Source organism: Lytechinus pictus, chromosome 3, assembly GCF_037042905.1.
Source record: "Lytechinus pictus isolate F3 Inbred chromosome 3, Lp3.0, whole genome shotgun sequence".
NCBI classification, from domain to species: domain Eukaryota; kingdom Metazoa; phylum Echinodermata; class Echinoidea; order Temnopleuroida; family Toxopneustidae; genus Lytechinus; species Lytechinus pictus.
In genome coordinates, this window is record NC_087247.1 from 14,044,690 (window position 1) to 14,057,830 (window position 13,141).

At 34.5% G+C, this 13,141-nt stretch overlaps 1 protein-coding gene across 1 annotated transcript in view; it reads right to left on the reverse strand.

Annotated features, from left to right (window-relative positions):
• Positions 1-13,141, reverse strand: part of LOC129257778 (methanethiol oxidase-like) — a 36,970-nt gene that overhangs the window by 17,199 nt on the left and 6,630 nt on the right. The window contains exons 3-6 of the mRNA XM_064096446.1: positions 11,403-11,588; positions 9,646-9,772; positions 8,808-8,990; positions 4,797-4,978 (exon numbers count right to left, since the gene is read on the reverse strand). Coding sequence (XP_063952516.1) covers positions 4,797-4,978; positions 8,808-8,990; positions 9,646-9,772; positions 11,403-11,588 — 678 coding nt within the window. The remainder of the gene's footprint in view (positions 1-4,796; positions 4,979-8,807; positions 8,991-9,645; positions 9,773-11,402; positions 11,589-13,141) is intronic.

The window sequence follows — 13,141 nt, forward strand, 5'->3', positions numbered from 1 at the left end:
AAATAATGAACCTTTTTTGGGGGAGGTAAGCTTTTCAAATTTTGGGCACGAAAAGCACCCCCTTCAATAGGAAATCCTAGATCCAAGATTGTACTCCCATTATGTCTCATCTAGGTTTTACAAGGGGCACCAAAATAAGTTTAAATAATGAATAATAAGCACATATTAATTGTCCACATATATGCTGAACCTGGAGGAGATAGTGTAGAGATCAGAGAAAAAACACAATTGGGTCAACTTCACCAATTTTTATACACGGGGGGGGGGGGGGGTTGCACCAGGAGAGGGGTTTGAACCTTCATGGTAAAGTAGTGTCTTAAAAAGTCATCCATGAAGTCAGAGCATGCTACATATCATGTTCAATAAATTGGACTTATATCACGTCACATGCAATCTGAAGAGTACTCAACATGCTTTTCAACAAATTTTAAAGGAAATTAAGAAGAATCAAGCACTGAGTTTTATAGGTGTTTTTCGTGAAATGTTTGGATGATAAGATTTTTTAAAATTTATTCAGGAAGGCTGAACTTCTTAGAGCACTATTATAGCTAGTGTGGACAGCAGTGGTCGGGCCGAACCAGCACAAAAGATTTCTGACCACCAGTAATCATGAAAAACACTGCTTCCATCCACCACTAATTTCAAATGAAAAGTGTTTAAGAACTAACTCCTTCCAAAATCGAATTGTACTAGCGTTCAATTCCATCTTTTATTTTGTTTTATTTGCATAATTTACATTAAACATGCTTATATTTGATAAATATAATTTCATTCTCAAAGTTTGCTAATGTCAGATTTTTATCAATTTGATGTTCCTTCACTTTTGGCTTCAAAACCACTCACTTGGCCTGAAAAAAACTTTGTAATGTCATGAAATAGTGACCACCACTAAAATGAGTCTAGCTAGAGCACCAACTTAGAGGATGATCAAGTGAACAAATGGTCATCCCCCCCCAGCTATAGATAGTTTGGGTGTCATAAGAGGACTGAAAATGGAGGAACTTTAAGGACCTTGTAGCACAGTATTTAAACACCACTGATCTCTGTTTGTCATCAACCTCTTTATTTCCAGAGAGGCATTTCGACATATCGAACTGTAAATATTGATGTTAGTTTTGATGACTATGCATAATGTACATTTCTAAGCAGGTTTATATACTGGTACTCTGGGCCTACAGGCTTCAAGCAGTGTAAGATGCATGCAGTGATTGAAACTTGTAAAACAAAAAAAAGATGAATTAACAGGGTAGATTGGTGAACATAGTAAAATATTATAACAGGATAAGGAGTATTGGCAGTCAAGGTTAAGAAAGGAACAAGGAATACATAAATTTCTAATTTACCAACACTGGATAACAATGCAAACACAAAATGAAATAGATGTGTCTGTGATATGACCGGTATATAACCCTCTTCCATTTGCCCAATACTTTATGAAAACACTGAAAACATTAAAATTCTTTCAAAGAAAGTTTTGATCGGCCATCGATCAGCATGGCTTCAAATTTCAAATAGTATGCTTGCTTCGTTTATCTGATTTCCTAAAACCCTACATTAACTAAAGTTATATGAAAAATAAAATTGAACATCAATAGGTCACAGTTCTTATTGTTATCATCATAACAAATTTGGCTTTTAAAATAGCATTAAGAAATAGGCAGCAAAAATTGTTTTACAAACGCACACACACACAAATAATTGTAACTTGTCACCAAAGATAGCTAATTTCTTTGATTAAGCCATTTGCATATTATTCATTACAAAAAATAAAAATATAAGAAAATAAATTCAAACACATAGAGTGGTATTCTGATAGCCATTAGCCATTTTTTGTCATTTGTTGTCATTTTATTCAGTGATTAAAAATCATCCCTTATCATGTTGCAAAAAGTTGTTAAAAATTAATTGAGTCATGAAATGGGAATACAAAACTACAAAAATTTAATGTCTTTTAATTTATGAATTTTAATGAATATGGAAGAAGTATTAACATGCATTCAATAGAAGTGTGGTTTAACATTTTAGTTTAGACTTGGGTTAAACCTAGGTTTAAATATCATAGACATTATCAAAATAATGAAAAACTGACCAATTAATTTGAGTTTTCATGCATGAACAATAGTTTTTGGAATACTTTCTCCTATAAATTCATGCAAAAGATTTTGGCATCAATCAATCAAATCAAATTATCTAATTTGTATAATTCAAAATTACAAGCTACAGGGAGTTCATTTTTCAGGAGGGAATTAAAGATTTTTGTGACACTCTACCGTTATCATTTTATATGATCAAAATTTCACATTGATCAGAGATAAATTTTGAAATGTCATAAACTTGTTATTTTACATCGGATATAGATAAAATTTCTAATGTTATGCTTGTTAGATTTTTCTCTATTTATCCAAGGTCATCTTGCAAATATAGCCCTTTCAAACACATGTTGCTCCTTTGACCTTGATATAACAATTATCAAACAATTGGTCATAAAGAAGGGAAATGTAAGATAAAAGAAAGCATTTATCAAAATAAACACATACATCATATTGATTATTCCATCTCAATATAAATATTGATCATCCACTAATCAGGCACTAGACATAACAATGAGACTTGGACTTTGGTTTGTGAAACGTGTCTCGGTCTAGTCCTATAAATGGGTCATTTTTCAAATCAGGAATCCAGTTTAAAGGGAAATCCAGCCTTGGCCATAAAATGTTGTGTTGGGAAGGAGAAAAATAAATTAAACAGAATGGTGAAAGTCTGAAAGAAATCGGACAAGCAATAAGAAAGTTATAGCTGCTTTAAAATTGAGATCACTAATACTATGTAGATTTCAAATTGGCAACTGGGTAAGTAAATTATGACAAGGGGCAAGGACAACTTTCCCATAGGCCATGTACTTTATTAGAAGGGATTTGTGGTTTTCTCCTAAGTACCCATTCCCCTGGGGCAGTAATCTAAATATAACCCAGGTAGTATATTGTTTTATGTCATCATGAAAGAAATCTATAATTTGAAATATAACTTTTAGGAAAAATGACATTTTAGCCATAATATGTATTGGAGTACATGGAAGAGTAGTCCTTGCCTTACATCACTATGACATCCCATATGCGGCCAATTTGAAGTCTCCATGGGTATAGTGATTACCAATATTTACAACTTTTAAAAATTCATAACTTTCTTGTTGTTTGTCCAATATTGTTCAAACTTTCACCTATCAACCTATCTGATTTTTCTTTTCCTTATAAAAACAAGTTTTTATTTGGGTTGGATTCCCCTTTAAGTGAACTAACTGAATACAGTGCCCTTACACAATTTTGAACTTGTGTCAATCTTGCTGATAGCTAGTAACTACAGTAGCAAACAGCTAGCTATAGTACTGACTAGCAAGTGGATAGCTTAAAGATAAATGCTAGTTTTGGTAACGATATCAAAATGAGTTCGTACAGAATCCAATGAAATGACCACCAAAGTGTCTGTTTGTATAAATAAAACGCATGTGCCAAAGGATTCTGGAAGAAATTGTGTAATTGCTGAGAAATCAGCAAATAAGCACAGGATTCGGGTAGAGCGTCGGGCCCGACGCTCAAAGCAATAATTATACACTGTCCCACGTGCGCTTATCTGTGTTGGGGAAGTTCAGTCTGAACATTTTTCAGCGTAGATTTCAAGATTTCACAAAGTTCGGTTTATGTAACTGTACCAGATCTAGATCCTCGATGATAAACTGACAATTAAGCCTGGTTTTACAGACTTTCTCATGAAATCAGTGTTTACTGCAACTACTGGAATTTCTCTTTAACATGTTGTAATAAGCAAGCAGAGACATTTTCAAGCAATCTTTTAGAAAGCATGGACTGTTTGCTAGCTAAATCAACTATCTAGCTAGCCAACAGCTTGCGGCATCCTTTAATTTATGTAACAGATAATACTTGAAAATTGAGATTTCCATTCAAATTGTTTTGACATACAAAGGTTATTGTATAATCCATATACATGAATATTATCTACAGAAGAGGTGTAAGCCTGGACACAGGTCCCCTATTATCGTAGTTGCAGTTCATTTCTCTGAAGTGTTAGGGTTAATTACCTTTTTAGTTCTGAATATTTTTATCTTTGAATTATCAACAGAATCATTTTTTAAAATTAAAACTTTTTACAAATTAAGAGTTATTTTAATGTTTAAGGATACCCACCCCGAAGTATAGTTGCTCATATTACATACACACACACACACACACACAGGGACTGCAAACTATTAGCTTAGCACTTCCTCCTTTTTCAAAAAATATTTATTCATAACAATATCTCAATATTAAACTGATTGCTTAGATAGAAATGAACCAATGAAACAAAATACTAAGAGAATATACATCCAATTTGAACAGATCAGATGTAAGATTTTGTTTCATTGGCTAATCCTATAAAATTTTCAAGGGAAACAGTACTACTGATACAAATTTAAATATTATTGAAAGAGGCTCTTGCGAGTACCATTCAACCTTTCAAAAATGGTTTAAAGTGTGCAATCTAATGGGGTGTCACAAGAAACTTACATTTGATTGCAAATTAAGCATATAAACCCCACAATCAAGTGTAATCTGATGTTACAAGATGGCAATTCAACTAAAAGTCTTTGTTTAATCAAAGGACTTGCCCTTAAACTGGGGGCTGAAACTTACTTATTTGAGATTGAAGTAAACTCTTTGCAAAACCTCAACAAGTTTACAAGAGATTTGATGTATCTGAATATTCAAAGATCACCCAAAATTTGTGAAATTATTACAACTTACTGCGGTTTTGAAATATCTGAAGACGGTCGACGCCAAGGCACATCCCACAAATCCTTCAGCTGCTCTCGGATTATGAAGGAATCGAATCTCGAGGGGTATGGCGCCCTCGTCTCCCAGTGTGATCTCTTGAAGGTGTTTGTGGCTTTTCCAGTCCCATACATGGATACTCTTGCCATACAGATCTATAATGAAATTAATGAAGACCAATATAAATCAAGACTATATTCCAGACACATAAACAGAAGTCAATATCAACCATCGACCTGGAATACATAGAGGTGAACAAAGTGAATACTGGAATAAAATTAAAAAAACAGAGAATTGTGTACAAATTAAAAGAGAGATAGTAATATAATACATAAACTTAACTTTACTTTAACAATGAATAGAGAATACTTGTAAGACTGATATCAAGTCATTTTTCTCCATCTCATGCATGCTCCAGACACAGACAAATGGAAAGGAACTTTAAAATTTAAACCATTGGTTTAGTTCGGCTAGCTAAGAGTAGTGAACATCACTTTCGTATAAGCCTCTAGTCTACAGAATAAAGATACATGCAGTGCAGATGACAGATTAACTTTTCACAATTGAACAACTCATAAAGGTTTAAATATTTAGGCTTTAAAAGCAAGTGAACATAAATTGCATCATCAATAGTTGACACTTCTAAGTCATTCTTGGTATAGTAGTTATTTTTTATTGAAAAAAAAAATACATGGCCACTTTTTCCATTATCCTGTGTAAAATCAAAGATGTTTTCAATAATCTGAGTTTAAGCAAACTTTTGGAACCTAGAAACTTATATGGGACATTGATTCCTTAAATGACAATTTGTCTATATATCCTATATGAATTGTATGCATGCTGATGAGAGCAGATCTTTATGTTCACCAACAACAACCTTATTTCTCTTAAGTATGAAGAAAAACTGAAAGATTGTTGACAAAAGTGCTACCACTGCAGATAAACTTATAAGCTTATAGGCACACAAAACCAAAACCTGATAAAGATTATGGTTAGATTTTCAGAGACCATGTAATACAAGTCAAATATTAATCAGTGCTTTTGAATGTACTACTTTATATACGCCTCAGGATAGATGATCTTTCTGTACAAAAATCGAAAAATAAGATGGGATTGAGTGACATGATTTCTAAGTCATTTAGCTTACTGAGATACCCAAGACTTGGCTATAATTGACATTTGTATTTTCATTTCATTCATTTCCACTTCAAGATAAAAACATTCCATACATACATATCATTTACATACAAGGTAATACATGTGGGAGGATTAAGAAAAGCACACATATGGCTTGTTGGAAATGATCCTCACAAAGATACTAAACAAATTGGATTAAACTAAAGATATTCAAATTTAATTATAACATAATTCAAGATATATATATATATATATATTTTTAAGGAGGGAACGTAATAAAGAGAATATTAATACTATTTTGAAAACAGAAAATGAAGAAATTTAGAAATAAATAAAAATTATAAGTCAATTTTTTTGGGACCAGAAAAGCGTTCTACCTTTTGAGAAATTCAACAAAGGAAAAGTACAATTATGAATATCTCTTGAATTATCTTGTCTAAATTGTTTCGGATCGGACATTTATTTGACTTAAAAGTAAATCTACATGTATTCTTAAATCAAATTAACACTGGCATATTATCAAACTCCATTCACTGACTATATACCCATGTCAAAGACATGATCAGAGCTACACTAGACTACACTTAGCAGAAATTGTGTACTTATTCACAGAATGAGAAATGGAATTAAGATCCAGGGAAGTCACACTGTAGACTCGAGGGGCTAACAATTAAAATGCAAATAGAATGCGTTTGTTCTGCCCGCAAATAACAGGCATACATATACACTTTCCATAGACAACTGTTCTTATGTGTATTCGTGTGGTTAACCAGATTGTAGCACTCACATAATGGTTTTGGTTTAGAGAAAACAATAATAATTCATTCAATATATGAACAGGTCCCACAAAGAAAGCATACACACCACAAAGAAAATATACACTTGGGTTAAGGTTCCATAGAAAAATATACTCAACAGATTTCATATTATTTTTTTTTGTGGGGGACAAAATAATAAACGTCTGAATTTCATTTCTCCAGCTTGTATGCAAACAAGAGTCAAGTTTTGATAGATTCAAATGTCTCTCCAGTATTGGAGAAGGAGGGGGGGGGGGGCTAAGTTACAAGCATATCATTTTATTGTGAGCACCGGCCCCACCCCTCCCCTGAAGTAAAAAAATGCATTTTTTAGGTGACATCTCTAACAAATGTAACATAAAGACTGTTGGAGTGAAGTGCAAAGTTAGCCAACTGAAGGGTCCAAAATTATTTCTGGTACAATTGAGATTCAATGCTGAGATATTTCACAAACAGCTTATCGTGACAGATTATGCAAAGTGCAACGTATGTAATATTTGAAAAGGTGCAATGAGAGGGGGAGGAAGGGAAATAAAATCATTTGATAGTGACAATAAACAGCGACGGTCCCAGACTGGTAAACATTGCTGTCGGGCCAGTAACTTTTCAGAAATAGCGAGATTTACTGATCCAACGTGACCAGTCAAAAATATATCAAACTGATACAATGATATTTTCTTCTCTTTTGTAAATTTTAAAAATGGCTCTGATGTTGTGTGTGTGGACTTTTTTTGGGGGGCGGGAGGTAACAATAAGCAATAAAAGATAGCAAAACAAACTCTGGTCTTTATGTTTTTCTGTATTTTGGGGGACCAGTAAATTTTAGGTTTGGACCAGAAAAAAATGGAAAAACTGGGTATCTACTGTTCCGACATAATCAGGTCAGACCAGTAGAAAAAAAAAAGGGTGAGTGTGTAACCCTGCAATAAACCTCAATTTTAAACTGATAATTGTTGTATCATCTGATAAATTTCTATATTTGTAAATACATATTTATCATTTGCAGTAATAAATATATTAATAAACTAAAGAAATTATATGAAATTCAAATAATATTTGATCTAGAAAATCATGAAGGTAAATAGTGCACAAGAATTCAATATAATAATCCTTCTCTGAATCCAGCATACAGAAAGAGGGAAAGAGGCAAAATGCAAAACTTTAAAATTTTCATTTCCCCATACTTGTTACTCGTCAAATTACTGTTTGCATGAGGTATATCCCAACTCAGACAAAGGTCAAATGCTATCATTTCTTTAAAAAATAATACGACAAAAACAACCCTGACATCACGTGAAAAGCAAGTTCACGAACCTCAAAACTAATGTGTGGCAGCGGTGGGATCAACTGGTATGCACAGTAGTATCATTGACTGGGAGTACCATATAAGCTAATCGATCTATATTCACTAGGTCTAGGTCCTCTAAACAGTTTCAAAACAGTATTCATTTTTAGCTTACTATAAAGAGCATATAGCCACCTCACTCTTGCCACATTACAATCCACTACGGTACACTACCAAGATGGAATGTGCCGCTCTTTGGTCAGTTTCACTAAGTTTCAGTCTACAAGCTGTTGGTCTGCTTCTCAGGTAGTCTAATACCACATGGGCTAAACCCATTGGTCCACTTTCCATTTGGCCCAGTCATCATTTGACCTACACTACACTTGGTCTAAAACCTTCTAAGTTTAAACCTCATTTATTCTAAATTAATACCCAGATGGTCTAATTTCAATTTCATCTTTCCATTATTTAGCACTTTGTCAAATTAAATTTTGATTCATTAACAGCCAACCTGACCATATCAACTAAATGGTGTATGTTACACCATGTGCATACAAGACGAAATGGGTATATGAATAAACAAACTAGTAAATGGGCTATACTACAATTAGACCAAATGATTAGTAGACGTATCGGTCGTTGATGAACTAATATTAGACCATGTGAGAAGAGACAATGCAGAATGTAGGCAAAGCAGGGGTAGACCAAAGAGCAATTTACAAAGTACTTTTATCTGAATGAATGAAATGAATGAATTGGACATACTATTTGCATAATCAGCAGGATCAAATCCCTTGAGGAATGCCTTTGGAGCACCCCATTCGGTGCTGATCATCACATTATGATACGGTTGGTACCAGTAGTCATAGTTGAAGGGCGCGTGCTCTCCATGATGTTCCCAGTTACCTTTGACCTGGAAGGTTTCACCGTCAAGAAGCATGAATCCACCTGATGATCAGATAAAGAGGACAGGAATATTTTTACCAAAAGAAAATACAGTGTTACAAAATTACGGTGTAAGGGGGCACTTTTCAATTGGTTTGAATCATATTTATCCAATCGCCAACAACATAATTTTTTTAATAATTGTACATCTTTAGGTAAGTCTGTAAAAAACAGGTGTCCCCCAGGGATATATATTACTGCCGCTTTTATTTTTGTTGTAACTGCAATATGAATAGGAAGTACTTGTTTTTCTGGTTTACTGTGCAAGGTTGAATGGAGTTCAACATTTATCATATAATGACATTTTTTAATCCATTATTTTTTTATAAAGTTTTGTCAATGTTTCTATGTGAATCATTTACCTTGTACAAGCATTTGTAATTCAACCTTTCATTGTAGTAAGGAACGTTTCAATGTATTATTAAAAGACCATTGCTATTATCATTAAGTACTTAGTTTTGAATACTGAAAGTTTGATAAACCTATAATATTACATTTGAAAAGGGGATATGATGGAGGTATAGCTTGATTAGTCCTTAATAATGCCCAGACTCAAAACATAAGGAATAATGGTGGAAAGAAATATTGGTATGTAGACAGAAAAGGGAACATATGAAAGACGGAAAATAGGGCTAAGTATTAAAGCATAAAGATATACCTTTTCCTTCCCCTTTGTTGTTATAATCTCCCATGCAACTGATCATAATCTCTCCATTAGCAAGGCAATGGGTTGTATGTGGCTGAGTAAGTCCAGTTTTGCTACCAATATCGTCTGGTTCAATAGTCTGATCAACAACAAAAATATATATATAACCACAGATTAATAAACACAAATCAATACAGAGATACATGGTAACAATGACAGATAATGTGGTTACATCACCAAGTCATATTAGCTCAACAACAGGCAATATGGAAATATCAGGTCAATGTCAGGTCATATACGGCAACAATGTCAAGTCATATGGCAACAATGTCAGGTCATATGGCAACAATGTTAGGTCATGTGGCAGCAATGTCAGGTCATGTAGCAACAATGTCAGGTCATATGGCAATAATGTTAGGTCATATGGCAACAATGTCAGGTCATATGGCAACAATGTCAGGTCATATGGCAACAATGTCAGGTCATATGGCAACAATGTTAGGTCATGTGGCAGCAATGTCAGGTCATGTAGCAACAATGTCAGGTCATATGGCAATAATGTTAGGTCATATGGCAACAATGTCAGGTCATATGGCAACAATGTCAGGTCATATGGCAACAATGTCAGGTCATGTGGCAACAGTGTTAGGTCATGTGGCAGCAATGCCAGGTCATGTAGCAACAATGTCAGGTCATATGGCAACATTGTTAGGTCATATGGCAACAATGTCAAGTCATATGACAACAGAGTGAGGTAATTATGGCAACAAATGTCAGGTCATATGGCAACAATGTCAGGTCATATGGCAACAATGTCAGGTCATATGGCAACAATGTCAGGTCATGTGGCAACAATGCCAGGTCATATGGCAACAATGTTAGGTCATATGGCAACAATTTCTGGTAATGTGACAACAATGTTAGGTCATGTGGCAACAATGTCAGGTCATATGACAATATCAGGTCATATGGCAAGCATGTTAGGGCATGTAGCAACAATGTCAGGTCATATGACAACAATGTTAGGGCATGTAGCAACCATGTTAGGTCATATGTTAGGTCATGTGACAACAATGTAAGGTCATATGGCAACAACATCGGTTCATATGGGAACAATATCAAGTCATATGGCACCAACAGCTTGTCAGTTGGCTACAACAGCCGGCCATATGGCTACAACAGCAGGCAATATGGCAGCAACAGCAGGCTATATGGCAGCAACATCCACTGATAACTAATGATGGTATGACTACTAAATGATTTTATAATTAAACATCATTTATCATTTGGGTGAGAAAGTATTAGAGAGGAGTCCGCAGTGATCTGTTGCTTTGCTTAATTATCCTGTTCACTGGACTGTGATGGACTACAATTGATGCAAAGCTTCAAACGGTTTTTAGAATCTGTGATACAGTTATTTCTACATGACCGATCTCTTTGTGAATACAGTCTGGTCGAATGGTCTACCCAGGGAGCAAATAATTGAACACAACCTCAGTAGCTATTAAAATAACACTTTGTTTGAGGGGAAGAGACCAAAGAGTGCTAAAAAGAAAATATTAAAATATCAATGGATTCCTGTACATATCACAAGTAACAAAAATTACTTTACTTCAATACTTTTCATTACATTCTGATCAAATCTAACTATGATTTATCATACAGAAAACTATTTACATTTTCAAATTCAACAGAATGGTAAGAAATGGCATCACCATCTGTACTGTCATTATTCAAAAGTAAAAATGTCAATGTTGACTTTGCCTTACATGGAATATGCCAGGTCTTCTTGGATCAGTACCAGTATCGATGACATAGACTCTGGATGAGTAGAGAGCCGGAAGGATCAGGCGATTCCTATACTTGGTGTCATCCCCGAAGCAGCTACTGCAGGTATTCCATCCAGTGTGATGCAGCTCATCATCCAGATGGGGCATGTTAAGACGATGGATGATCTGTTAAAGAGGGTGATATGAAGTCATTGTGTGTCATCATGAAGCAGATCTTTATGCACCAACGGCACTTTCATGTTTGAAGTTGAAGGTTCAACTTTCAGCCCACAGCGCAACATGAATAACCTTCAGAAATAATGTGTCAATTGGATCACCACATGATTGATTTATTGATGGGTGGGTGGATGGATGGAAGGATGGGTGGATGGATGGATGGATGGATTGGTGGGTGGATGGGAGAGTGGATGGATGGATGGGTGGGTGGATGGATGGGAGAGTGGATGGATGGATGGGAGAGTGGATGGATGGATGGATGGGTGGGTGGGTGGATGGATGGGTGGGTGGGAGGATGGGTGGGTGGATGGATGTGATGGATGGATGGGTGGGAGGATGGATGGATGGGTGGGTGGGTGGATGGGATAGATGGGTAGGTGGATGGATGGGTGGATGGGAGGGTGGATGGATGGGTGGATGGATGGTTGGATGGATGAGTGGGTGGATGGATGGTTTGATTGATTTATCCATCGAACGGTCCATTCTTTCAGTGATTAATTGAATTGATTCATTCATTCATCTCCTAAAGCAACTCCAAATTCACAGACAATATGAGGAAGGAATACCATCAATCTGTATTAATCCATCAATCCATCCATTCTTTGACTGATTGATTGATTGATTGATTGATTGATTGATTGATTGATTGATTGATTGATTGATTCATTCATTCATTGATTGATTGATTCATTGATTCATTGATTCATTGATTCATTGATTCATTGATTGTATGATTGATTGATTGATTGATTGATTGATTGATTGATTGAATGTATTAATCCATCAATCCATCTATTCTTTGACTGATTGATTGATTGATTGATTGATTGATTGATTCATTGATTGATTGATTGATTCATTGATTGATTGATTGATTGATTGATTGATTATTCATTCATTCATTCATTCATTCATTGATTGTATGATTGTATGATTGTATGATTGATTGATTGATTGATTGATTGATTGATTGATTGATTGATTGATTGATTGATTGATTGATTGATTGATTGATTGATTGATTGATTGATTGATTGATTCATTCATTCATTGATTGTATGATTGATTGATTGATTGATTGATTGATTGATTCATTGATTGATTGATTGATTGATTGATTGATTGATTGATTGATTGATTGATTGATTGATTGATTGATTGATTCATTGATTCATTCATTCATTGATTCATTGATTGATTGATTGATTGATTGATTGATTGATTCATTGATTGATTGATTGATTGATTGATTGATTGATTGATTGATTGATTGATACATTCATTCAATCAATCAATCATTTAAATCCCCAAAAGCAACATCAAATTCACTGAAATTATGAGGAAGGAATACCATAAACCTGTACTAAAATCATTTGTGGCCCTTTTGGCAGAGTAAAATCCAAAAGATATGAACAGCAAACAAATTCTTTTTATGAATTCCAACGGTTTTTGTGTGTGCAATATTATTGATTCCAACTTCTGAAAGATGTAAAAAAATAATT